Here is a 27,678-nt window from a genome sequence, read left to right on the forward strand (position 1 = left end):
GACGTTTTTACATAGTGGATTTAATGAAACGAACACCTTTAAAAGACCTGGAAGTCAGTATGTCTTGTATGAGGGTAGTTGAATGTGGGGTATCGTTCATGTGCATAAATCATGGGGAAAAAACTATTTGGAATGATTAACTTAAATTAATATAAAGCTAATCAGGCATATCGTACAAAAATACAATTTCAGACATTTTATCAAAGTTGCACAATATCTAATGAACACTTCTGGTGAGCATATACAGTATAAGTAAAGTATTCAACGTTGCATAAGGCTACCATTACATTTCAGTGCACTATTTTTTTTGGCATCCGTGCATTCAATTCTTCAAAATCTGTAAATAAGTCTCAAATTGCTCTATAAAGTTGGATTTGAGATATTGGTCCTCCTACTGGTAGGAGATATGTAAACATGCATTTCTGTATCAAGCTTTCAATGGTATGCTATACATACACCATTAGAAATTATGCAGGACATTTTCAGCACTTAATTACAAGACTTAAGGAGTTATTTTTGTTCAAAGAAAATGTCTGCCAACATGACATGAATTTGGTTTATTTCCATTTCAGTGTTCCTTGATGAAAAGGCAGATGAACCGATTTGTTTGATTTAGAAGTTGGATGTGACAAAATTACATACGTAACCACACTCCAAAAAGGCAATTCTACTAGAAAGGGGAGATAAGGCATTATAGCCAATCATACAAAGGCAACCTTTTCATAAATTCCACTGTCAACTCAATTTGACACCTTCATGGTTTGACTAGAGAGAAGCAATGAGAGCATCCTCCACCCTAGATATTGCAGTGTTTTATTAGAAGCCCCCCACCCAAACAAACCAAGCTAAGTGTTGGGATTTAAAGATGTTAGTCATTCAGAATCAGTTTACATGGCGAGTTGCATTGAAGTGATCGGCAGGACAACCTTCATATTCACGTTTGCTTTCAATTGTAGTCTGACTACTGGATCAGGTCATAGTATAATCTAATGACAGAGAGAACACAGTGGCTGCAGCTAACAGTGAAACAAAGCACATGAAACCATTCGTAAATCCAATCTTCACCAATGTGCCTCTCTGCAAGTTTATCTTTTAGATTAGATCGTTTCAGATTTAAATTGATTTCAGCCACACTTTGGTGTATCTGTGAACCACAGGCTTAACAAAAAATAAAAATACACAATTTTCTGAAATGCATCAGATCAGCCAAACTTTGTCACTACCCACATCCCTGTTATTGCTCCTTTCATGCCACACTCAAGACAGGGACTCCAAGGACAGCAACCAGAAGCTTGTTTTATCTAAAAGGGATACAGCTTGTCAAAATTTGTTTTTTTGTAACAGGTTTTTGTTAAGGTTTTAAGAAAGGGGTTAGACAAAATGCTAAATATTTCAACCTTTGATGTCAATTGACACAAGCTGTAGCTTATCTTGATATGACCCAGAAGCTCAGGACAATCTGATCCCTCACCAGTCCTTCTACAGGATTGGGTCACATGATCAGAGCCTGAATAGAACCCCCCCCCCCCCCCCAAAAAAAAAAAAATCCTATCACTTAGTAAAAGACAAGTTGAGGTTAGAGGATAGCATACAGACAAACATGAGAAAAGTGAAAAGGGAATGTTATCTAGAAAGTCAAGGTTTCTAGGAGAATTCTAAAACACATGGAGGAAGAGACAGCAACAGCACAACACCCAGGAGAAAAGCAGATGGAGTGAGGAGTGGATGTGGGACAGTGGTATTGAGGGTCACAGGCTTTGACAGCACGGTAGTTTGTTTTTTTGCCCATCGGTGGTGGGGGGGACACTGATGTCCACTACATTGTTGCCTGGAGACTCGTCATGTGCTGATCTGTCAGCTATCTGCTTTTGTGATACGATTCGGTGGATTTCTGTGCAAAAAAAAGAAGGAAGTTTCCATTACTCATTAAATATTTACCTAATACAGCACCTACTGCATTCATGCGTTAGAAGTCACACAATTTGACTTAAAACAAACTAATGTAAATAGTCTTGAATAGTGGCTCCTGTCGTTTACCTGTGAGGATGTTCTTGAATGCCTCTTCCACATTAGTGGAATCCAAAGCTGATGTTTCAATAAATGATAGCGTATTCTTCTCTGAGGGAGAAAAATAAAAATATTGAGTTGAGACAAACATGGGTGGCTTTTTAACCATCTCTGTCCCCAGAGTGAGCCCTCTCCTCCAGTGGTATTGTTGCAGTTTACCTGCAAAAGCACAAGCCTCATCTGTGGGCACTGCCCTGAGGTGGCGCAGGTCACTCTTGTTGCCCACCAGCATGATAACGATGTTGTTATCAGCATGATCCCGGAGCTCCTTCAGCCAGCGCTCCACATTTTCATAGGTGAGATGCTTGGCGATGTCATACACTAGGAGAGCCCCCACTGCCCCCCGGTAGTACCTGATTGGGACAGAGCAAGCAGGTCAAAGGTTGTGCGATTCACAGAAGTATTTGTTCAGGATGGTTTCAACACTATCCAAATGCGTTGGTTCCGTAAAGGGCAGGTCACAGGAAGATGAGCACCCTCCTCCACTCACGCTGAAGTGATGGCTCTGTAACGCTCCTGTCCAGCTGTATCCCAGATCTGGGCCTTTATTGTCTTGCCATCCACCTGGATGCTGCGGGTGGCAAACTCCACACCGATGGTGCTTTTGCTCTCCAGGTTGAACTCATTCCGTGTGAAACGGGACAGCAGGTTACTCTTCCCCACACCAGAGTCTCCGATCAGCACCACTGGCAACAAAATACAAAAAACATAAGCACTGCCGTCTCACAGTGGAAAAGATCAGGGTTCAGCAGTGACTAGTACAGGATACATTTGTTTACATTCAACAATGTCTAAATGAAGCCCAAAAGTACTGAGCATATTTCTCCTGGTAGCTCTTGTCTGATGATTGGTGCTGATACTTAGGCAAAGTTATTTGTATCTTAGACAGAGATAAGTCGTCAGTCATAATTGTTATTCATGCCAGACAAGTGGTGACCAAGCTAACATTGCACAAGAAACGGTCTGCAATCTTTGGTCAGCTGGTGGTAATGGATAGCCTAGTTAACACAGTGCCAGCAGTGGCTTTGGCTAACACCATCCCAGCTGATTGTCAGACATTAGCTAGCTAGTTAATTAGTTAGCCATTTGTTATCAACTCCATGATATTAAAACTAACAACAAAACGTTGAAAAGTAGTTAGCTTAGTGACTTTTTCTTCACATTGTCTGAGTGTAGCTAGCTAGTAAACTAAAGGGTGATGAGACGTTTAGCAGGCTACCGATTATGCCGCAGATAACCGCTTATTTGATAGCTAACAGGTTACATAGTTGGCTATCAGCTAGCTAGTTTGGCTAACGTGAACGTTAGCTAGCTGGGGAGACTTCCTCTCCTTTCAACTTCAACTAACGTTACTGCGAAAACATGTACATGTAAACTTAGACTACAACAACACATGTGGGGCGCGTCTTACCTTTGAAAAGATAGTCGTATTCGTCGTCTCGGGTTCCCATTTTGAAGATTTCCCACTTTATTAAAGTACTTTACTACAAAAGAGAGCCTCCTAAATCCGTCTCAACCACTGCTCCGACCGGCAGTAAAAGAGCCTCCAAAGGGAATATGGCACATGAGCTGAGGGACAACTGCTTTGACCAATTAGAGGTGTATCTCTGTTAATTGATAGATACATTGACAAGTAATATCCTTCTCCATTTAATATTGACCAATGGCCATAGGTAGGGCCGTGATCAGAGGAAAACTGATAGCTTCCCATCATAGGTATTTATGAAATCTACATTCTGAAACATGTGGATTGAGCAATAATCTTTTCCACCTTGTGAGTATTTCTGTCCATACATGCATTTGATGGTTTATGAAGGAGAGCTTATTATTGAAAATACAAACTAACAAAAATGGACTAGAATCAATTATTTATTTGCCATGAAATCATTCTGATTATTTTAACAATTCTCATATTGTCAGGTACTGGGATTTCCCTCAGTTGTACAGTAATTCAGTGATCCCAAATATTTTAGCTGCTGTTGCTATGACGTCCGAAGTAAACCCTTGATACTCCTCTGGAATTCAACTAAGAGAAACAAAAATTCATAACTTACAATTTAGTGAAGAGTTCAGTTCATAGCTAGTCTAACAATATTAATCAAATAATTTGGTCGGACAAAAAAACAGAACAAGAAAGGGGAAACACTGGCCTACTTCTGTCATAATGAAGGCTCTAAGCTTTGATTGTGTCAAAGGCAGAAAGCAAAACAAACAACAGGATATGATGCAATACAATTAGTAAAATATTCCGATTTTTAACTCAATGGTCTCTTTTATAATTTGGTGAAATGTTGTCCAATTAAAAGGTTCCATTGTTTTTCAGGGCCTTTCTACAAAGATGGTCAATGGACATCTACATACTATTTTCTTTGTGATAGCTTTACATGATTGGTTTTTACCTGACTGGAGGTTCTTCAGTCTTTTTTGGACTGTTAGTAAATGCTGCATGCCTTCAGAATCCTTCAACCCACAATGGGCGCTATGCCCGATCTTTTTCTCCCGGCCTACATATTGCCTGCGAATAAAATAACACAAAACAATACATACAGGACTGTAATGGGTCAAAAATGTAAAAGCATAAAACCCCAGAACCTTCCATCCACTCTCCCAGGAGACTTAGGGGAGCGTGAAAATAAAAGATCTGGGCCAAATGATGAAATCTATGCCAAGATGCTGATTAGATTACCCATTGGGATATGGAGAAGCAGGTCTCATAGAGAGGTTCTTCTGAGGCATCGTCACAGCAGAAGGGGAATGAGGGGAGGGTGATGCTCCACTTCTCCATGCTACTGCTCTATATTGTCTCCCTCTCATCCCCTTCTTCTTCCAGCAGCTGGTGACTCTGCAGAGAATCTAAACTGTCCACCTGCAGAAAAGAGGAACATAAAGCCAACAACTCAGTCATATTGTAATAATGATGCATAAATGCTCTGTTGCTTGTGTTTTGTGAAACCTCAGCTGTGCTTCTTCATGAGAACGGTCTACTGCAACTAAGGGAGCGTAACAAGACTAGTAGCAATACATTGAATATGGATAATTTTTAGTCTGAGTAACAGTGCCGTGAGCAAAATATACCAATGTGTACGGGTCATCAATTGTACATGATTTACAATAAAACAAAAGGATGAGTCTCACCAGTTTTTATGCCTTTTTCTCCCATTCCTTGCTCTTGTCTAACACCTACATCCAGTCTTGCCTCCTCTGGTCATCTCTCCCAGCCTCCTTCTCCAGGACGAAGTGCAGGTTGGTTCCCAGGTTGAAGAACCCCTCCTTCAGGCCACCCATGTGGGGGGTGAAGTGCTGTGGTCCCTTCTCCAGGCTACAGACCAGTCTGCACCTCAGAAGGTCTGCCTTTACGTGGTGCTGTACATCTGCCAGGTCCTTCTGACGCATCCTCAGGCTATTCAGGGCAAACTCCCTCTACTCAATTTGGGTTATCAGCTTCTTTCTGTCAGAGTGGAGAGAGAGGGGATATAAGGGAGTTATATCATGTACAATCAGGGGCGGCAGGTAGCCTAGTCGTTGGAGAGTTGGACTTGTAACCGAAAGGTTGCGAGATTGAATCCCCGAGCTGACAAGGTAAAAATCTGTCGTTCTGCCCCTGAACAAGACAGTTAACCCACTGTTCCTAAGCTGTCATTGAAAATGAGAATCTGTTCTTAAAACTGACTTGCCTCGTTAAATAAATGTACATTTTTAAAAAAATCATTGGCTAGGGTCACTGTTGTATCTTCATTGTTTTTATGTTTTTATTTGTATCAATAAAGGAAAGTGTGTGTGTGCTTATGTTAACCTGAGATCCTTGATAGTGTCTTGCAGCTCTTTCTCATATCTAACGGATCTCTCAAGCTCCTTGTTGGCTTTTGACTGCTCCTCCAGCAATTGAGTGTTCAAGGCAACAACTAACAAAGCCAATATGAAATCAGGATTATACAGTGACAGGGAAACATCTGATATAATCTTCAACATTATGCACTCACTCTGGCTGTGCAGCTCCTGCTCTGTTGAAGACAATTTCTTTGTAGCTCTGTTCAGTTTCTGTTGAAGCTTCCCCACCTCCTTTACATGCCCAAACTCAGTCATGTCCAGTGCATCCTGCAGAATCTCCACTTTCTCCCTGGCACTCTGAATACCTGAGGGTCTGGATGTTCTTCTCAAAGGAAGCCAGGTTCTGTTGCAGAGACTGGGTCCTCTCTTGGGAGTCCCCAAGGATTGTCTGCAGACTTTGGCCTCTCTTCTCAGACTCCTCCAGGTCCTGCTGAAGGGACTGGAGCTTCTTCTCAGAGACCCAGAGGATTTTCTGCACACTCTGAGTCCTCTCATTGGAGCCCATGAGATTGTACTGCAAAGACAGGACCTGTCCCTCAAACTCCTTGAGTTTCTGCTCCATGGAGTATACCTTGTCCTCAGACAGCCTGAGGCTCTGCTGGAATGTGAGCTTGGAGCTCTTGTTCTCATGCTTAGCAGAATGGAGGGACAGGTGGAGGCTCTTGATCACAGTCTCTTGTCGGCTCTTGGTATCTCTGAACTCCAATGTTATGGCATCGTTCTCAGAGAGTAGGCGCGTAAGGTCGGATGAGATCAGGTAGCTCTGCACGTCATCCTTCAGTCAAACACAGCACAAAGAATAAATACAGGATGGTCACACATGACTATGAATATTATCCTATAGCAGGGATCATCAACTAGATTCAGCTGCGGGACAATCATTTTTTTGAAGTTGATTTCCTGGTGTGTTTTTTTTGTCTATTATGTCGAACAATGAAAATTCCACACACATTTCTTTCTCCAAATTTTTTATTTATTATTTTGCTCAGTAAACTTGGCTGGCCAAATAAAACCATGCTGCCAGTTGGGGAACCTTGTCCTATAGCCTTACATCATAGGGCGGCGCACAATTGGCCCAGCATCATCCGGGTTAGGGTTTGGCCAGGGTAAGCCGTCATTGTAAATAACAATTGGTTCTTAACTGACTTGCCTAGTTAAATAAAGGTTAAATAAAATAAATTTAAAAAACATCAAAAACCACAGTCCTAAATCAAAAAGGGAAACACTTCAGTACCTACCCATTTTTTGTAAACGCTCATTTCAAAAGGAACTCTTGGAGGGAGGGGGTATGTAAGATAATGTGTTTGTCCTGCTGGTCTTTCCTGTGACAGCTATCCTCCAATGCTGATGACTTAGTCACCAATTTGCATGCATCTGAATGAATTTGATCCAAAATAGGCTGAGAACATAAAACATAACACGCTTTTGTTTTTCAGGCAGATTCCCACAGCAGAACACAGAGCCATGGCCAACTACTGGATACTAAAAGAAAACCATAAAAACAATTTAAACAGTGATTTGCAACTATGCATCATCAATCATTATCATACTGCACCTTCATGTGGGCATGGACCATGGCTTCAACTTCTTTGTATTACATTTTGGACCTGTCTATTTCATCATGAAGCTGTCTTGTTATAACATTGTAGAATTCTAGAAAATAAAAGAGTGAATTACACCCTTTAACATTTTATAAAAAAGAAAAATAGGAATTTGTTGAACCTGTCTCCAAAAAAAAGGCCCAAATCAAGACAGTGTTTGTCTTACCACTGGGTTGATTTCTCTCATCACTAAGAACTCCAGATGCTGGACTTGAGCATCTACTATTGCCTTCATTTGACATTTTGTCTCCAAGACCCTGGAACAAACCAGACACAGTTAAATAAGATATATAAAATACAAATATTTGCTAATGAACATGAGGAAACAAACCTTGCAAGACAGGTCCTCCCATGTGGGGAGAGTTTTAGTGAAGGCTCCATTGTCCATCATCATGTCAAAAGAGGGTGAAAAACCCTCACTATAGCTATAGATTAAAAAATGAGACTTCTAATCAAAAATTTTAAACAAATTATGGATGTGCTAGATTTCAGTATTAAATGTGCTAGTCCTCAGTGGCGGTTCTGGGGGAGGGGGCAGTGCCCCTGTGACAACAATTTTGGACCCCCTTGTGGCCCCCCTAAATGTGGAGTATGAAATAATGGTCTAGAACCGCCACTGCTAGTCCTATAAATCATAAAATATCATTAGCCAGCTAACCTTTCAAAACGTAGCTCTGTTGTTCTCCAAGGAAACCTGACTTACGATTTGAGCGTTCCATTCGTTCATTCCCGCCCTCTGGCTCTGGCACTTTGATCATGAGAACGTCTCAGTGACATAAATAGACACGTTGGTATTCGTTTTTTTTATTGACATGGAAATTAAGAGAATGACATACAATTGAATCATCCCAGCACTTTGACCGTTTATTTTAGTTACATTTTAGTAATTTATCAGACGCTCTTATCCAGAGCGATTTACAGTAGTGAATGCATTGACATAAATAGACATGTTGGTATTCGTTTTAAAAATTATTTTGTTTTACTTAATTTGTTTTTCCGCAACTTTTTATTGACATATAAATTAAGAGAAGGACATACAATTGAATCATCCCAGCGCTTTGACCGTTTCTTTTGGTTACATTTCAGAAATGTATCAGACGCTCTTATCTAGAGCGATTTACAGTACTGAATGTATACATTTTTTTTACTGGTCCCCCGTGGGAATCAACCTAAAACCCTGGCGTTGCAAGCGGCATGCTTTACCAACTGAGACACACGGGACCAGACATTTGACAATACATTTTAATGTCACTGGTCTCAGATATATAGCTCAATGTTTTAATGAAATGGCACAGTCACAGGGCATATTTTCTCTTATGTAAAACATTCAAGCAAAATACCAATGAGAAAATTCAATTTAAAAAGACAATCAAAATAAAGATTATATAGCCACAATATGGGCAGGTAACGGTGCAAACAACTGTTGAGAACATGTATTACATTTCATTAGAACATACAAATTAAGGATCAATACATGTCAAAATATTTCATAAGAACCTCATCATTTTGACATAATAAAACCATGATTGCATAACATATTTAAACACTTTCCTACTATTCAATTGTATTGTTATAGCTGTAGGCCTCCTTCTTAAAAGTGTAAACACCAGTCTAGTAATGAACTTCATTTGTGGTTTAGCATAATAATCAGCTCAGTTGACAAGTGACTCACTGGTAACCTCAGAAACGTTTCTGTAGTGATGAGGACCAACTACAGTAACATTTTCCTGAGTGTTGTTATGAAACATGTTCTTTACCTCCCTCATTCACCAGTACTGCTCAGATAAGATGTCATAAATCAAAGATATTTTTGAGTACTGTGCCTTGAACATCATGTTGCTATTCTCACCAGTTGAAAAGTTGAATTCTATACTAAGCAGGTCAATATGCTTCTCTTAAAATGTATCTTCTGTGTGCTTTATTGCAAGCTAAGGGGAAAAGGCCACACGAAAATCAAGCACATCACAATTAAGATTGTTTTTCACAGCATATGCTGAACAGTAGCACGAGAGACACATGGAGGGAATTCCCTGCTTGCCAACATCAGCTATATAGACATGGAATTACACAGACACACACAACTTTGGAAACATGGGCAAATACTCTATTTCATAGACATATAACTGCTTTATTGAGTCCAAACACACAGTCACACACACACACACACCTATTTATCCTCATGTATAAATAGATTAATATACACAGCTATACAGTGCATTTGGAAAGTATTCAGACCCCTGAACTTTTTCCACATTTTGTTACGTTACAGCCTTATTCTAAAATTGATTGTTTTTCCTCATTAATCTACACACAATACCCCATGATGACAAAGCATAAACAGGTTTCGACATTTTAGCAAATATATTAAAAATAAACAGAAATAACTTAAGTATTCAGACCCTTTGTTCAAAATTGAGATCAGGTGCATGAAAGACAAACTGGGACAGCTCCCAGTGGCAGCCGCTGATCCAGGACCGCTGCTTCCTGTCCTGGCTGGTAAAGATCCCCTCGGAACAGGAGCAGCTCCGGGCCCGACAGATTACCGCCCAACAGATCAACAAGCTAGAGGAGCTCTGGAAGGTACTGGGCTGACTCAACCCATCCAGGGCCATGAAGTAGACAATACACTGTACACGTATCATAACTTCAGAAATAACCATGAAACACCACAGCATCAAACATACTGGGGGGGTTCGTTCAACAAATCAAGGCCTCTTTTGGGGCAGAAAGGCAACAAAACTAGGCAGAGACAGTCCAGAGACAGGGGAAGGACTGCCCGTTCCATGATCTCGCCATCACGGTTGACAACTCCATTGTGTCCTCCTCCCAGAGCGCTAAGAACCTTGGCGTGATCCTGGACAACACCCTGTCGTTCTCAACTAACATCAAGGCGGTGGCCCGTAGAGTACGACCCTGCCTCACACAGGAAGCAGCGCAGGTCCTAATCCAGGCACTTGTCATCTCCCGTCTGGATTACTGCAACTCGCTGTTGGCTGGGCTCCCTGCCTGTGCCATTAAACCCCTACAACTCATCCAGAACGCCGCAGCCCGTCTGGTGTTCAACCTTCCCAAGTTCTCTCACGTCACCCCGCTCCTCCGCTCTCTCCACTGGCTTCCAGTTGAAGCTCGCATCCGCTACAAGACCATGGTGCTTGCCTACGGAGCTGTGAGGGGAACGGCACCTCAGTACCTCCAGGCTCTGATCAGGCCCTACACCCAAACAAGGGCACTGCGTTCATCCACCTCTGGCCTGCTCGCCTCCCTACCACTGAGGAAGTACAGTTCCCGCGCAGCCCAGTCAAAACTGTTCGCTGCTCTGGCCCCCCAATGGTGGAACAAACTCCCTCACGACGCCAGGACAGCGGAGTCAATCACCACCTTCCGGAGACACCTGAAACCCCACCTCTTTCAGGAATACCTAGGATAGGATAAAGTAATCCTTCTCACCCCCTTAAAATATTTAGATGCACTATTGTAAAGTGGCTGTTCCACTGGATGTCTTAAGGTGAACGCACCAATTTGTAAGTCGCTCTGGATAAGAGCGTCTGCTAAATGACTTAAATGTAAATGTTTCATTGATCATCCTTGAGATGTTTCTACAACTTGATTGGAGTGACCAAGAACCCGATGGTCACTTTGACAGAGCTTCAGAGTTCCTCTGTGGAGATGGGAGAACCTTCCAGAAGGAAAACCATCTCTGCAGCACTCCACCAATCAGGCCAGACAGAAGTCATTCCTCAGTAAAAGGCACATGACAGCCCGCTTGGAGTTTGCCGAAAGGCACCTAAAGGACTCTGACCACGAGAAACAAGATTCTCTGGTCTGATGAATCCAAGATGGAACTCATTGGCCTGAATGCCAAGCGTCACATCTGGAGGAAACTGGCACCATCCCTACGGTGAAGCATGGTGGTGGCAGCATCATGCTGTGGGGATGTTTTTCAGTGGCATGGACTGAGGGACTAGTCAGGATCGAGGGAAAGATGAACGGAGCAAAGTACAGAGAGATCCTTGATGAAAACCTGCTCCAGAGCGCTCAGGACCTCAGACTGGGGGCGAAGGTTCACCTTCAAACAGGACAGCCCTAAGCACACAGCCAAGACAACGCAGGAGTGGCTTCGGGACAAGTCTCTGAATGTCCTTGAGTGGCCCAGCCAGAGCTTGGGCTTGAACCCGATTTAACATCTCTGGAGAGACCTGAAAATAGCTGTGCAGCGACGCTCCCCATACAAGCTGACAGAGAGGATGTGCAGAGAAGAATGGGAGAAACTCACCAAATACAGGTGTGCCAAGCTTGTAGCGTCATACCCAAGAAGACTCAACGCTGTAATCACTGCCAAAGGGGCTTGAACAAAGTATTGAGTAAAGGGTCTAAATAATTATGTAAATGTGATAGTTATTTTTTTTTATATACACTTGCAAAAATGTCTAAAAATCTGTTTTTTCTTTGTCATTATGAGGTATTGTGTGTAGATTGAGGGTTACATTTTGAAAAATATATTTTAGAATAAGGCTGTAACGTAACAAAAAGTGGAAAAAGTCAAGGGGTCTGAATACTTTCCCAATGCACTAGACATATTTCTGATATGCATATTCATTTTTAAATCATGCTGTCTCTGTAAAGGACTCTCCCTAAGTGAGGGCACATAGCGATTTGAAAACACACACACACACACACACACACACACAAATACAGCTAAACTGTTGGATGAACCCCTACTGATGTGCATGTACAGTAAAACTCTTCAGTTACAGATATCATACAGAGACAGCAGTGATTTATACACCATAAATAGAGCTGCATTTTGTCAGCTCATTAAAACATATGGTACAGTAATTCATGTGTTGCTCTTCATCTTTTCTTGCCGGCAGCAACAAATTTAATCAAATAAAAATAATATTCTCCAATTCAAATTGAAAATATATTTATATCTTTATATATGTATTTATAATTCTATATACACATTCTCAGGAGCACAACCACGGGATAGAACAAATGACTTGAAATGAATAAATACAATAGCACTAGAATGAAAAATCAAATCAATATTTTAATTTTCATGTCTATTTAAGGCAATTAAAAGTAACTTTACAACTACTGCACTGTAGAAAATATTGCTGCTATGGTCTCTTGATGACATTAACAACTGATTAACTGGCCACTGCACATAAGTATTTTACAAGTTCTGACACCTTGCCTCACACACAGACATACAAACACACCAACTTGAATTTAAACAGCCAAGTGTGAAACAGAAAAAGAGCAATAAAAGTGTTAAAAATTTAACTTAAATCTTAAAACATGTAATCCACATAAAGACTAAAAAACATGAATCCTATGCCAGAGGATTGTGATAAAGACGTCACTTTCACATCTAATGATGGTTAATACATAAAGTGCAGCCTGAATTCCCTTTCTGATGAACCCTCACTAAATAACAGAAGTATGAATTAATTCTGGCCATGATATGATATTGTTATTCGTCCTAAGTAATCCAATCCATTAGCCTAAGGTCACTAGCCTGGCTGATCCGACTCAAGTGACTCACAGCAAGGAGAGCTGTGACAGACTGGTCTGGAAAGGAGGCCATTGTAAATGCAGTATTTGTGCAGAGATGTGCTCCTGAATGTACTGAGTTTTGATTAGTTCTCTCAAACTTTTTTTTTCTTTCTTTTTTTTCCTGGAGAGGTTGAGCCCTCATGTTGTTTGGATTTGAAAATTCAACAGTTGTATTGGATAGCTGTGAATGGCTGTCCATGTGGGTGTTGGAATGAGAAAAATACAGAAGAGAACCAATCAGTAAAACAAGCACATCCCCTTCCTTATCGTCGCATCGTGCCGACGTCAAAATAGCCTTTCCAGACTCTGAAGTCAGGAGGACTTTGAGTTAGCCTACTAGCCTGGCTAATACCCATGTCCATCAGAGCTCAAATCCAGAGCCAAAAATGTGATCGCTAAACTGTTGGCATTTCATTTCATATTAAGATAACTCAATAACTCATTATGCTTGGAATTTGTTGTTGTTGTTGCATTTATCCAAAAGCTGGGTGGTCCTGGAAGACATTGTAATGATGTAGGATTCTGAAATGATAGACAATGTCTCAACATTAGTTAGTGTTGCGATGATCTGGTTTTGAGGCTTGGGGACTCATGAGAGGTGCATTCAGCAGAAGTGTATGGGAAGTGTAGCAATACTGTGATAGAAATGTCAAAATAAATACTTGACAACTAAAAAATAAACCTGTCAAATAATACAGTAGGCTTATAAATATGCACAAAATCATGTTTTGTGAAACACAGTCTAGCAATCATTTTTTCTGTTTATGAAAATAAATAAAGTGGTGAAAAAAGTTCAGAAAATAAAGAAACTAAACTAAAAACAAAGAAAAAGCAAACAATATAAATGAACATGATATCAATAAAATACATGTGACTTAATCAACTGTAATGTGTGGCGAGTAACAGAGACGACCCAACGCCCCTGTTCTCATGGGGAATGCTAGACGTAGCATAGCCATTTGAGGCCCTGTTTTATCATGGTAGGGTCATTTTTGGTTGAGGTGGGGGTGAAAGGAGAGGAATGGATCATATCATCAACACAATGATAACGGGATGTCTAGGGGGGTTTCCTCACAGTATTTCATCTGTTCTGCTTTTGTATCCATGGTTTAAAATACAGGTCGGGACTGGAATCATTCTGCTGCCTGCCACTCAAAGGCCTGGGGATCAATCTGATGGCTCCTCTCTCCACAGAGTCATTCTCCTCTCAGCTCTATGGAGGAGTGTTTACTGTTGGTGGAAGAAAAAAAAGAAAGAAAGAAACAAAGAGAGAAAGAAAGAGAGAAAGAAAGAAAGAGGGAGAGAGACAGAGAGAGAGAAATTGTAAGGGGAATAGAGGTTGTAAATATTTGGCATATATTCATGTCAATAGTGTCAAATAAAATCTATTAATTCCCCCACAGCACTATATAACTAGGGTATAACCCTTATCAAAGTACATTTATTTATCAAAGGTCTATATCAATCATTCACAAGGCAGGCAAGGGAGGACATAAACACAACAAATAGAGGGTAGAAAGAGAGAAATGTAGTATTTTTCCTCATGAAGATCAGCTCAACAAAACATTTTCATGACTGTTTGTACATTTTGTATTCATCTATGTCGAGACAAACCCTAAGAGACAGTCTCCTTCCACTAGGCACTGTAATGCCATGTCACAGGCTCTGCTTCCACTCATTCTGCTGGCAGTGGCAGCTCCTGTCTCATGGTGAGGTGGAAGTGACAGTTGTATGTGTGTGTGTCTTCTCTATGGGAAATAATGGGCCAGGGGTGGAAGTGACAACTCCATTCACAGCTACTTCCTCCTTGCCATAAACCAGTGCAGTGGACTTTGACGAAGGGTCAGCCAGCCTGCTAAAGCTCTGAGCTTCTACTACTACTGCAGCTTAGATTTCTTAAAATACCCCAGACTAAAATCAAATCAAATCAAAGTGTATTTGTCACGTGCCCCGAATACAACAGGTGTAGACCTGACAGTGAAATGCTTACTTACAGGCCCTAACCAACAGTGCAAAAATAGGTATTAGGTTAACAATAGATAAGTAAGGAAATAAAAAAACAACAGTAAATAATAACAGTAGTGAGACTATATACAGTAGTGAGGCTACAACAGTAGTGAGACTATATACAGTAGTGAGGCTATAACAGTAGTGCGGCTATAACAGTAGTGAGGCTATATACAGTAGTGAGGCTATAACAGTAGTGAGGCTATATACAGTAGTGAGGCTATAACAGTAGTGAGACTATATACAGTAGTGAGGCTACAACAGTAGTGAATCTATATACAGTAGTGAGGCTATAACAGTAGTGAGGCTATATACAGTAGTGAGGCTATAACAGTAGTGAGGCTATATACAGTAGTGAGGCTTTATACAGTAGTGAGGCTATAACAGTAGTGAGGCTATATACAGTAGTGAGGCTTTATACAGTAGTGAGGCTATAACAGTAGTGAGGCTATATACAGTAGTGAGGCTATATACAGTAGTGAGGCTATATACAGTAGTGAGGCTATATACAGTAGTGAGGCTATATACAGTAGTGAGGCTATAACAGTAGTGAGGCTATATACAGTAGTGAGGCTACATACAGTAGTGAGGCTATATACAGTAGTGAGACTACATACAATAGTGAGGCTATATACAGTAGTGAGGCTATAACAGTAGTGAGGCTATAACAGTAGTGAGGCTATAACAGTAGTGAGGCTACATACAGTAGTGAGGCTACATACAGTAGTGAGGCTATAACAGTAGTGAGGCTATAACAGTAGTGAGGCTATAACAGTAGTGAGGCTATAACAGTAGTGAGGCTATATACAGGCACCGGTTAGTCTGACTAATTGAGGTCGTATGTACATGTAGTTATGGTTAAAGTCACTATGCGTATGCTAAACAGAGAGTAGCAGTAGCGTAAAAGAGGGGTTGGTGGGTGGCAGAACACAATGCAGATAGTCCGGGTAGCCATCGTGCGGGGGCCCCGGTTAGTCGGGCTAATTGAGGTAGTATTTACATGAATGCAAAGTTAAAGTGACTATGCATATACGATAAACAGAGAGCAGCAGCAGCATAAGAGAGGGGTTGGGGGGAGGGACACAATGCAAATAGTCTGGGTAGCCATTTGATTACCTGTTTAGGAGTCTTACAGCTTGGGGGTAAAAAGTGTTGAGAAGCCATTTGGTCGTAGACTTGGCACTCCGGTACCGCTTGCCAGTCTATGACTGGGGTGGCTGGGGTCTTTGACCATTTTTAGGGCCTTCCTCTGACACCACCTGGTGTAGAGGTCCTGGATGGCAGGCAGCTTTGCCCCAGTGATGTACTGGGCCGTACGCACTACCCTCTGTACTGCCTTGCGGTCGGAGGCCGAGCAGTTGCAGTACCAGGCAGTGATGCTCTCGATGTTGCAGCTTTAGAACCTTTTGATGATCTGAGGACCCATGCCAAAACTTTTTAGTTTCCTGAGGGGGAATAGGCTTTGTCATGCCCTCCTCAAAACTGTCTTGGTGTCCTTGGACCATGGACCAAAACTGTCTTGGTGATGTGGACACCAAGGAACTTGAAGCTCTCAACCTGCTCCACTACAACCATGTCGATGTGAATTGGGGTGTGCTTTGCCCTCCTTTTCCTGTAGTCCACGATCATCACCTTTGTCTTGATCGCATTGAGGGAGAGGTTTTTGTCCTGGCACCACACTTCCAGGTCTCTGACCTCTTCCCCGTAGGTTGTCTCATCGTTGTCGGTGATTAGGCCTACCACCGTTGTGTCGTCGGCAAACTGAATGATGGTGTTGGAGTCGTGCTTGGCCACGCAGTCATGGGTGAACAGGGAGTACAGGAGGAGACTAAGCACGCACCCCTGAGGGGCCCCTGTGTTGAGGATCAGCATGGCAATGAGGATCAGCATGTGTTGTGGCCTACCCTTACCACCTGGGGTGGCCCATCAGGAAGTCCAGGATCCAGTTGCAGAGGGAGGTGTTTTGTCCCAGGGTCCTTAGCTTCGTAATGAGCTTTGAGGGAACTATGGTGTTGAATGCTGAGCTGTAGTCAATGCACAGCATTCTCACGTAGGTGTTCCTTTTGTCCAGGTGGGAAAGGGCAGTGTGGAGTGCAATAGAGATTGCGTCATCTGTGGATCTGTTGGGGCGGTATGAACATTGGAGTGGGTCTAGGGTTTCTGGGATAATGGTGTTGATGTGAGCCATGACCAGCGTTTCAAAGCACTTCATGGCTACAGACATGAGTGCTATGGGTCGGTAGTCATTTAGGCAGGTTACCTTGGTGTTCTTGGGCACAGGGACTATGGTGGTCTGCTTGAAACTCCGCTAGGGACAGGTTGAAAATGTCAGTGAAGACATGTTAGTTGGTCAGCACATGCGCAGAGTACACATCCTGGTAATCCGTCGGCCTTGTGAATGTTGACCTGTTTAAATGTCTTACTCACATTGGCTACGGCAAGCGTGATCATCCAGTTGTTGGGAACAGCTGGTGCTCTCATGCATGCTTTAGTGTTGCTTGCCTCGAAGCGCGCATAGAAGTCATTTAGCTCGTCTGGTAGGCTTGTGTCACTGGGCAGCTCGCGGCTGGGCTTCCCTTTGTAGTCTGTAATAGTTTGCAAGCCCTGCCACATCCGACGAGCATCCGAGCCGGTGTAGTAGGATTTCATCTTAGTCCTGTATTTACGGTTTGCCTGTTTGATGGTTCGTTAGAGTCCTGCTTCTTGAAAGCGGCTGCTCTACCCTTTAGCTCAGTGTGGATGTTGCCTGTAATCCATGGATTCTGGTTGGGGTATGTACATACGGTCACTGTGGGGACAATGTCATCGATGCACTTATTGATGAAGCCGGTGACTGATGTGGTATACTCCTCATTGCCATGGGATGAGTCCCAGAACATCTGTGCTAGCAAAACAGTCCTGTAGCTTAGCATCTGCATCATCTGACCACTTCCGTATTGAGCGAGTCACTGGTACTTCCTGCTTTAGTTTTTGCTTGTAAGCAGGAATCAGGAGGATATAATTATGGTCAGACACGCGTCTCTGTATGTGGAGTAAAGGATATTTTTTTTGTCTGATTGCACATGTAACATGTTGGTAGAAATGTGGTAAAACGGATTTAACTTTCGCTGCATTAAAGTCCCCGGCCACTAGGAGAGCCGTCTCTGGATGAGCATTTTCTTGTTTGATTAAGACCGCAGCTTGTTGCGGTCTAAGTACCAGCATCGGTTTGTGGTGGCAAATAGACAGCTGCAAAAAATATAGATGAACTCTCTTGGTAGATAGTGTGGTCTACAGCTTATCATGAGATGAGGTTTTGTTCGCCTGAGGTAGAATATCTCATGATAAGTTGTAGACCACACTATCTACCAAGAGAGTTCATCTATATTCTTCGTAGCTGTCTATTTACCACCACAAAACAATGCTGGCACTCTACCTCAGGCGAGCAGTATTATATTTTGCACACCAGCTGTTACTGACAAATAGACACAGACCACCACCCCTTGTCTAACCAGAGGCAGCTGTTCTGTCCTGCCGATGCATCGAAAACCCAGCCAGCTGTATGTTATCCACGTCGTCGTTCAGCCATGACTCGGTGAAACATAAGATATTACAGTTTATAATTACCTGTTGGTAGGATAGTCTTGATCAGAGCACATTCAGTTTATTATCCAATGATTCTACATTGGCCAATAGGACGGATGGTAGAGGCGGGTTACCCACTCGCTGACGAATTCCCACAAGGCAACTGGACCTGCGTCCCCTGTATTGGAGTCTTTTCTTCATGTGAATGATGGGGATTTGGGCCTGATCTGGTACCTTGAGTAAATCTTTTGCTTTTGAAACGCTAAAGAAACATCTTTGTCCAGTACGAGGCGAATAATCACTGTCCTGATATCCAGAAGCTCTTTTTGGCCATAAGAGACGGTGGCAGAAACATTATGTACAAAATAAGTTACAAAAAAATGCAAAACCCTCCCACAAAATCGCACAATTGGTTAGGAGCCCGTAAAATGGCAGCCAGCTCCTCCAGCGCCATATTGTGTGTAGATTGATGAAGAAAATGGCTGTAACATAACAATATGTGAAAAAAGTCAAGGGGTCTGAATACTTTCCGAATGCACTGTACGTACCAGCATCGGTTTGTACCAGCATCGGTTTGGTGGCAGGTAGCCTAGTGATTAGAACGTTGGACTAGTAAAAGGTAAAAATCTGTTGTTCTGCCCCTGAACAAGGCAGTTATCCCACTCTTCCCAGGTAGGCCGTCATTGAAAATAAGAATTTGTTCTTAACTGACTTGCCTAGTTAAATAAAGGTTAAACAAATGTGTGGGGTACAGAGATGAGTCAGTCATTAAAAAATCATGTTAAACAATATTATTGCACACAGAGTGAGTCCATGCAATTTATTTTTACTCCTGAACTTATTTAGGCTTGTCATAACAAAGGAGGGGAATACTTATCGACTCAAAACATTTCATTTAAAAAAAAAAAGATTTGGAAATCCACTGACATTATGGGGTATTGTGTGTCGGCCATTGATAAAAAAATCTAAATGCAATCTATTTTAAATTCAGGCTGTAACAAAATAAAATGTGGAATAAGTCAACGGGTATGAATACTTTATGAAGGCACTGAATGTGTACTAAAGTAGTCAAAAATGTAGTATTTGATTTCATATTCCCAAGCATGCAATGTGGTTCTACAAACTTGTTGGATATATTTGCTGTTTGTTTTGGTTGTTTCAGATTGTTTGTTCCCAATGGAAATTAATGGTAAATAATGTATTGTGTCGTTTGAGTTACTTTTATTGTAAATAATAATAGAATATGTTTCTAAACACTTCTACAGTCGTGGCCAAATGTTTTGAGAATGACACAAATATTAATTTCCACAAAGTTTGCTGCTTCAGTGTCTTTAGATATTTTTGTCAGATGTTACTATGGAATACTGAAGTATAATTACAAGCATTTCATAAGTGTCAAAGGCTTTTATTGACAATTACATTAAGTTAATGCAAAGAGTCAATACTTGCAGTGTTGATCCTTCTTTTTCAAGACCTCTGCAATCCGCCCTGGCATGCTGTCAATTAACTTCTGGACCACATCCTGACTGATGGCAGCCCAGTCTTTCATAATCAATGCTTGGAGTTTGTCAGAATTTGTGGGTTGTTGTTTGTCCACCCGCCTCTTGAGGATTGACCACAAGTTCTCAATGGGATTAAGGTATGGGGAGTTTCCTGGCTATGGACCCAAAATATCGATTTTTTGTTCCCCGAGTCACTTAGTTATCACGTTTGCCTTATGGCAATGTGCTCCATCATGCTGGAAAAGGCATTGTTCTTCACCAAACTGTTCCTGGATGGTTGGGAGAAGTTGCTCTCAGAGGATGTGTTGGTACCATTCTTTATTCATGGTTGTGTTCTTAGGCAAAATTATGAGTGAGCCCACTTCCTTGGCTGAGAAGCAACCCCACACATGAATTGTCTTAGGATGCTTTACTGTTGGCTTGACACAGGACTGATGGTAGTGCTCACCTTGTCTTCTCTGGGCAAGCTTTTTTCCGGATGCCTCAAACAATCGGAAAGGGGATTCATCAGAGAAAATTACTTTACCCCAGTCCTCAGGAGTCCATTCCCTGTACCTTTTGCAGAATATCAGTCTGTCCATGATGTTTTTCCTGGAGAGAAGTGGCTTCTTTGCTGCCCTTCTTGACACCAGACCATCCTCCAAAAGTCTTTGCATCACTGTGCGTGCAGGTGCACTCACACCTGCCTGCTGCCATTCCTGAACAAGCTCTGTACTGGTGTTGCCCCGATCCCGCAGCTGAATCAACATTAGGAGACGGTTCTGGCGCTTGCTGGACTTTCTTGGGCGCCCTGAAGCCTTCGTCACAACAATTGAACCGCTCTCCTTGAAGTTCTTGAGGATCCAATAAATGATTGATTTAGGTGCAATCTTACTGGCAGCAATATCCTTGCCTGTGAAGCCCTTTTTGTGCAAAGCAATGATGATGGCACATGTTTCCTTGCTGGTAACCATGGTTGACAGAGGAAGAACAATGATTTCAAGCACCACCCTCCTTTTGAAGCTTCCAGTCTGTTCTTCGTACTCAATCAGCATGACAGAGTGATCTCCAGCCTTGTCCTGGTCAACACTCACACCTGTGTTAACGAGAGAATCACTGACATGTTGTCAGCTGGTCCTTTTGTGGCAGTGCTTTTTTTGCAATTCATCTGATCACTCTTCATAACATTCTGGAGTATATGCAAATTGCCAACATACAAACTGAGGCAGTAGACTTTGTGAAAATTAATATTTGTGTCATTCTCAAAACTTTTGGCGACGACTATACATTAAGGTGGATGCTACCATGAGTATGGATAGTCCTAAATGAATTGTGAATAATAATAAGTGCGAAAGTTAGACGCACAAATATCATACCAAGAGATGCTAACCCTCTCACCATTACAATAAAGGGGGGAGGGGGCTATATTTGTGCGTTATTGGCATTCAAGCAGGCATATATTTGACCGGTATGACGTAGCACTGTGATAAAGTCTCTCACTACAATGGAAGTGAATAGGAAAACGACTTTTACATCACGAAAACGCCTATCATACATGTCATATTTTAATAGTGGCTGATATCATACCTCGGGAGGAGATCTTCTCTCGAATTAGACATGGATCATATTTTTTGCAATATTCCTACCTCAAGAAATGTGTAATTTAATGGAGGGTCTAGCACATTTTTCCTATTTGTCTGCCTCTTTATTCCAGGGTGCATTGCATGGTTCCGTTGTCAGAGATATTATACAAAAGAGATAGGAATCCAATGGGAACATATAATGCCCCACCGAGCAGACTGTCGACCAATTGCGTTATAGTTGTCATGCTGCATCACGCGGTTGCTAAAATAATCATCACGCAATCCCTTCTCAAAGTCAATGTGAATGTCAAGAGAAACGTGCCTATTTTCCTCAAAGAAAACACATTATTGTGTTTCAGAGAGGAACTGTACAAATCAAATGTAATAACTATTTATTTGCTTTACTTATTTGCCATTCACCTGACCAACTGCTTTTTACTGTACATGTCAAAGCACAGGCTTATACTGTATTGTTGGTCAGTTGTTTCAGAAAAAAATAGTGATATTGGTAACAGTAGCTGTGCGGGTCTGGGATCTGATAATGGTGATGCATGAGCCATGAGGTGAAGGAGACATGTGCCAAGTTACCGAACTACATGCAACCAGCCAGCCAGGCCTACAGACTGAGAGTATGAGGCCGAGGCACCACAGTGAAAAAACTGAGCAGCATGCTGTGAGAGTTGGGGGTTGCACGGTGAACAGAGAGGGAACCAAATGGTTGTAACTGGCACGGCCATATTCAGTGGGCACGACGGGTGGGCCGGCCCATTCACACACTGTACTGGATACTGGAGGTGTAATTCTCACTACTTACTGTCTCGCTCTCCTCCCCATCCGGCAAGGTATTAGACTCACTGCCATAGTGCAGAGGGGAGTACACCCAGGTCCTGTCCTCTGGGGGCTGTCGGTGCACAACCGACACAGCAGAGGGCGTCAGAGAGAGGGAGAGAGCGGGGGCCATTGGACGCACACAGAGAAGCAGAGGCAGGCAAGAGAGATAGACAGGACAAGGCAGGCCAGGAAAATTAAATCAAATTAGAAAATGCCAAACGAGGAAATGCCAGGACAGAAAGTGTGAGCTTGGAATATAGATTAGCCTAACTGCAGGGGAAATAGGGAAATCATATTTGAACAGAACACAGTGTAGAGGGTTAGTGTAATGAAATATTAACATTTCCTTCAAAAGAATGTTAGTCTTTTCCCATTTCCTGCTATCACTGTCAAAAGTCTTCAGTTTTAATGCTGGCTGGTATGCATCATGTGCCTAAGAATGGCTTTCTATGACTATGCTATTTCTATTTGATTAACCCCTCATCAATCTCAAAAGCCAAGGTGAAGTGGACAAGGAAAATGGATGAATGTACATCAGCCAGACAACAGGGTGGGAGTGGGTGGTTGGCGACGGGTGGAAAGCGAGGGAGCCAGCACTGCCAACAAACAAAATGACATCTTCTCTCAAAGCATCTCCCCCCCCCCCCCCTTCATTCTCAATAAAGAAAAGTGCTCTTAATGCATTTACTATTAGGTGCATTAAGTATTTGGCCGGGACAGCACCTCAGTGCTGCTCTGTCTTTGAGGCCACTCAGGTAGAGACAGAGGGAGAGACTGAGAAGGAATTTGAGAGAGAGAGAGAGACAGAGGAGAGACTGGAGAGACTGAGAAGAGAGAGATAGAGAGAGAGAGAGAGAGAGAGATAGAGAGAGAGAGAGAAAGAGAGAGAGAGAGAAAGAGAGAAAGAGAGAAAGAGAGAGAGAGAGAGAGAGAGAGAGAGAGAGAGAGAGAGAGAGAGAGAGAGAAGAGAGAGAGAGAGAGAGAGAGAGAGAGAGAGAGAGAGAGAGAGAGAGAGAGAGAGAGAGAGAGAGAGAGAGAGAGAGAGAGAGGTGGGAAGACAGGGAGTGGGAGCTGGAGGAGAGAGACAGATGGCCTCAAATGAGAAGCCAAGAGCCTCCTCCTATAAGTTAGCCACCTCATCCCTTCTTTCTCCTCCTTTCCTGCCCCATCATTCCCCCCCTCTCTCTACAGGGAGTCTTCTCCAGCCGTTTGATTTGATTCAACATGAAGAGGAACAAACTCCAAGCGGAGGATGAGGTGGATGAATAACATTAAAGCTACAGTCTGCTAAAAGAACAACAACAAAATTATATAAAGATTTGAAATGACTATTGAACAGATTTCCAGATTGCAGACTGAAGCTTAACAAAAAAGGCCATGTCCCTTTTTGTTCAAATGATATAAAACACATGATGAAATAAAAATGATAACAATAAGTAAAGCATGTAATGTGTCATGTCCTCTTACCCATCAAGGCCCCATAAAGCATCCCCGGAGAAAAGATGCTCGTCAAGGGAAGTCAGTTTATAAGTCATTTGTGTGAGATCTTGTGCATGTCTTTTCATTCGGGTCCGTCTAGTTCAAAGTCTGAGGATCAACTGAGGATTCACTACAGATAGAGCACTAAGACTCTAAGTAAGCAGACTGGAGGACTAAGCTACAACAACTCCATCCACAGCTATCCTTATAAACATCCTTATAAACATGACTGAAGCATTGACTAGGCATGAGAGCTTGGGACTATAAGGTTCTATCTGCAAAAAGATGATTCTGAGATATTTGGCTTTAAAGTTCCGAACCCTCATTGGTTTGAATGGTGTCAGCAATTTTTATCTTGTATTCTTTTGAACTTAAAACCATGAACTGGGGTATTCAGAGTACTATATAAGTAGAGAGCATTGAACAGAACAAGGATATGTCAATAACATTTTTTGACAAATATGCAGATAGATGCCTACTACGAGAGCTTGGGACTATGAGCTGGGAGCCATAGAGAGTCCTACTAACTTACACTGCAGCTGGAGCTTTCTCCTCCGACAGGACAGGAGAGAACACCCAGGTTCTTCCGTCTGCAAGCTGACAGCACACCCCCACAGAGAAGGGGGGGGGGGGGGGTGGAGAGAGAAAGAAGAAAGAGAGAGGAGGGAGAGAGAGATGGGGGAGAACAGAGTGGTGAAAGGGATGGAGGACAGACAGATGAGACGAAGATGGAACATGGATGGAAATGAATTGTTCATAGAAGAGATGGTTGCTATTTTGACTGTGATGGTGAAATGTGAATCAGGCATGATGATGAATGGATTTACAGGTCTGGTGCCCTCTCTCTCCTCTCACCCCCCTTTCTCCTTATTCTCACCACCCGGAGCCTCTGTCACAGCTTCAACAGATAAATCAGAGGAGAGAGGAAGTGTGAAAGAGAGGGAGAAAGATGGCATGAAGGAGAGAGGAAGATAAGGGAAACAGAGCGAGGGGTAGGAAGGAGACAGAGCGAGGGGTAGGAAGGAGACAGAGCGAGGGGTAGGAAGGAGACAGAGCGAGGGGTAGGAAGGAGACAGAGCGAGGGGTAGGAAGGAGGCAGAGCGAGGGGTAGGAAGGAGGCAGAGCGAGGGGTAGGAAGGAGACAGAGCGAGGGGTAGGAAGGAGACAGAGCGAGGGGTAGGAAGGAGACAGAGCGAGGGGTAGGAAGGAGGCAGAGCGAGGGGTGGGAAGGAGACAGAGCGAGGGATGGGAAGGAGACAGAGCGAGGGGTGGGAAGGAGACAGAGCGAGGGGTAGGAAGGAGACAGAGCGAGGGGTAGGAAGGAGACAGAGCGAGGGGTAGGAAGGAGACAGAGCGAGGGGTAGGAAGGAGACAGAGCGAGGGGTAGGAAGGAGACAGAGCGAGGGGTAGGAAGGAGACAGAGCGAGGGGTAGGAAGGAGACAGAGCGAGGGGTAGGAAGGAGACAGAGCGAGGGGTAGGAAGGAGACAGAGCGAGGGGTAGGAAGGAGACAGAGCGAGGGATAGGAAGGAGGCAGAGCGAGAGGTAGGAAGGAGACAGAGCGAGGGGTAGGAAGGAGACAGAGCGAGGGGTAGGAAGGAGACAGAGCGAGGGGTAGGAAGGAGACAGAGCGAGGGGTAGGAAGGAGACAGAGCGAGGGTAGGAAGGAGACAGAGCGAGGGGTAGGAAGGAGACAGAGCGAGGGATAGGAAGGAGACAGAGCGAGGGGTAGGAAGGAGACAGAGCGAGGGGTAGGAAGGAGACAGAGCGAGGGGTAGGAAGGAGACAGAGCGAGGGATAGGAAGGAGGCAGAGCGAGAGGTAGGAAGGAGACAGAGCGAGGGGTAGGAAGGAGACAGAGCGAGGGGTAGGAAGGAGACAGAGCGAGGGGTAGGAAGGAGACAGAGCGAGGGGTAGGAAGGAGACAGAGCGAGGGGTAGGAAGGAGACAGAGCGAGGGGTAGGAAGGAGACAGAGCGAGGGGTAGGAAGGAGACAGAGCGAGGGGTAGGAAGGAGACAGAGCGAGGGGTAGGAAGGAGACAGAGCGAGGGGTGGGAAGGAGACAGAGCGAGGGATAGGAAGGAGACAGAGCGAGGGGTAGGAAGGAGACAGAGCGAATGAGTGTAAAAGGGAGGTGGCGACTGCTGATGATAAATGAATAATTCAGGCTGTAGCCACTCAACAGGAGCTGGTGAAGTGCTTCTCTGCCATCTCCCCTGGGCCTGCTCTGACAAGAACAATCACTTCAGCCCTCTCTCCATGACCTCAAAGTAATCCACTCCATCTCTCAGGACTGGTACAATATCCCACACATTGCTCTGATGAAGAGTCATGTCTACTTTGACCAGTCAAATCCCAGAAGACAATCATCTTTTCATGCAGTTTACTGGTATGTGCTTTGAGATTGCTTTACACATGATGAGATGACACAACCATACAACCCATAAAATGAAACCGTTTAGAAGCACTAAATTAGAACGCTATTAGAATTCAATTTAGAATGTTATATGACCTAATACGTGTCTTCGGCTGGCTAAATGACCACAGCTGCATGGATACAGAGAGACACAGTGGTGATAGTGGTTGTTTAAAAGTGTTGCCTCTCTGTTTCTCCTGAACTGCAGCATGAGAGTAGAGAGGCAGAGCAGGTCTGGTGAGTTGAGCTGGTCATCCGATGACTAAGAGCTCTCAGACAGACAGACCTACTGACCCCCAGAGGCTCCAGGGTCACAGTGTGAGGTGTTTCATTGCAGGAGAGACTGTCCACCCGTCAGAGCAACGCCAGAGGAAACTTTCCTATCTGGACTTTTCATCACTTCTCACCACAGACTCGTACATCAATGCATGGCTCTGGCTCCGAACTCAGTGTCGTAGAGCCCAGACTTCTACAATAACACCTGTCAGATCAAAGTCAGACTGTCTGAAGAGAAGTAGTCTGTTCAGGAGGACAAGGGCCATGCAGTTAAGAGAGATGTATGTACAAAAGAGAGAATAAATCTACTTCACCATCTGTTGATGTCATAGCCTGAAGTACTGTCCTATTTGTCTGGCCCACATTCAATTATGTTTAGTGCCAGATTGAGATGACATAAAGTGCTTAGGATAAAGCAGAAGTGAAGCTAGGGAGATGGACTGACTAAATTAACCCTTAAACACCTCAAATCCCAGTCTTAACACTCCACCCCAACCCACTCTGAACATCCCAGAACATTCTGAAAACTCCGGTCAACCCACTCTGAACACCCCAGAACATTCTGAACACTCCATTCCAACCCACTCTGAACACCCCAGAACATTCTGAACACTCCATTCCAACCCACTCTGAACACCCCAGAACATTCTGAACACTCCAATCCAACTCACACTGAACACCCCAGAACATTCTGAACACTCCAACCCAACCCACACTGAACACCCCAGAACATTCTGAACACTCCAACCCACACTGAACACCCCAGAACATTCTGAACACTCCTTCCAACCCACTCTGAACACCCCAGAACATTCTGAACACTCCAACCCAACCCACACTGAACACCCCAGAACATTCTTAACACTCCAACCCACTGTGGTGTCTTCTGGTATAACACACGCCCATGCAGGTGTCTCACCTCACTCTCTCTCTCTGCTCCCTCTGGATTCCTACTGTCAACGCTTCTGTAGAAAGGCATGACAGCATC

At 43.3% G+C, this 27,678-nt stretch overlaps 2 protein-coding genes across 4 annotated transcripts in view; both read right to left on the minus strand.

Moving 5' to 3' along the window:
• LOC115109237 (ras-related protein Rab-11B-like) lies at window positions 1-3,654 on the minus strand. The gene is made up of 5 exons (XM_029633929.2): window positions 3,479-3,654; window positions 2,558-2,753; window positions 2,227-2,420; window positions 2,038-2,118; window positions 1-1,891 (listed from the first exon to the last, which is right to left on the minus strand). Exons 1-5 carry the CDS (start codon window positions 3,516-3,518, stop codon window positions 1,749-1,751), a joined length of 654 nt encoding a protein of 217 aa, XP_029489789.1. The 5' UTR covers window positions 3,519-3,654; the 3' UTR covers window positions 1-1,748.
• An 8,874-nt stretch (window positions 3,655-12,528) lies between these two features.
• LOC115109239 (phosphatidylinositol 4-phosphate 5-kinase type-1 gamma-like) overlaps window positions 12,529-27,678 on the minus strand; it is a 95,569-nt gene continuing 80,419 nt past the window's right edge. For 2 of the 3 annotated variants that reach the window (XM_065009679.1, XM_065009678.1), the window contains exons 17-18: window positions 27,610-27,655; window positions 12,529-14,285 (exon numbers count right to left, since the gene is read on the minus strand). In XM_065009679.1, the coding sequence (XP_064865751.1) occupies window positions 27,647-27,655 (9 nt within the window). In that variant the 3' untranslated portion in view covers window positions 12,529-14,285; window positions 27,610-27,646. The remainder of the gene's footprint in view (window positions 14,286-27,609; window positions 27,656-27,678) is intronic. The other variant, XM_029633940.2, reaches the window with a different exon arrangement.

This window comes from Oncorhynchus nerka, linkage group LG25 (assembly GCF_034236695.1).
Source record: "Oncorhynchus nerka isolate Pitt River linkage group LG25, Oner_Uvic_2.0, whole genome shotgun sequence".
Classification (NCBI taxonomy): domain Eukaryota; kingdom Metazoa; phylum Chordata; class Actinopteri; order Salmoniformes; family Salmonidae; genus Oncorhynchus; species Oncorhynchus nerka.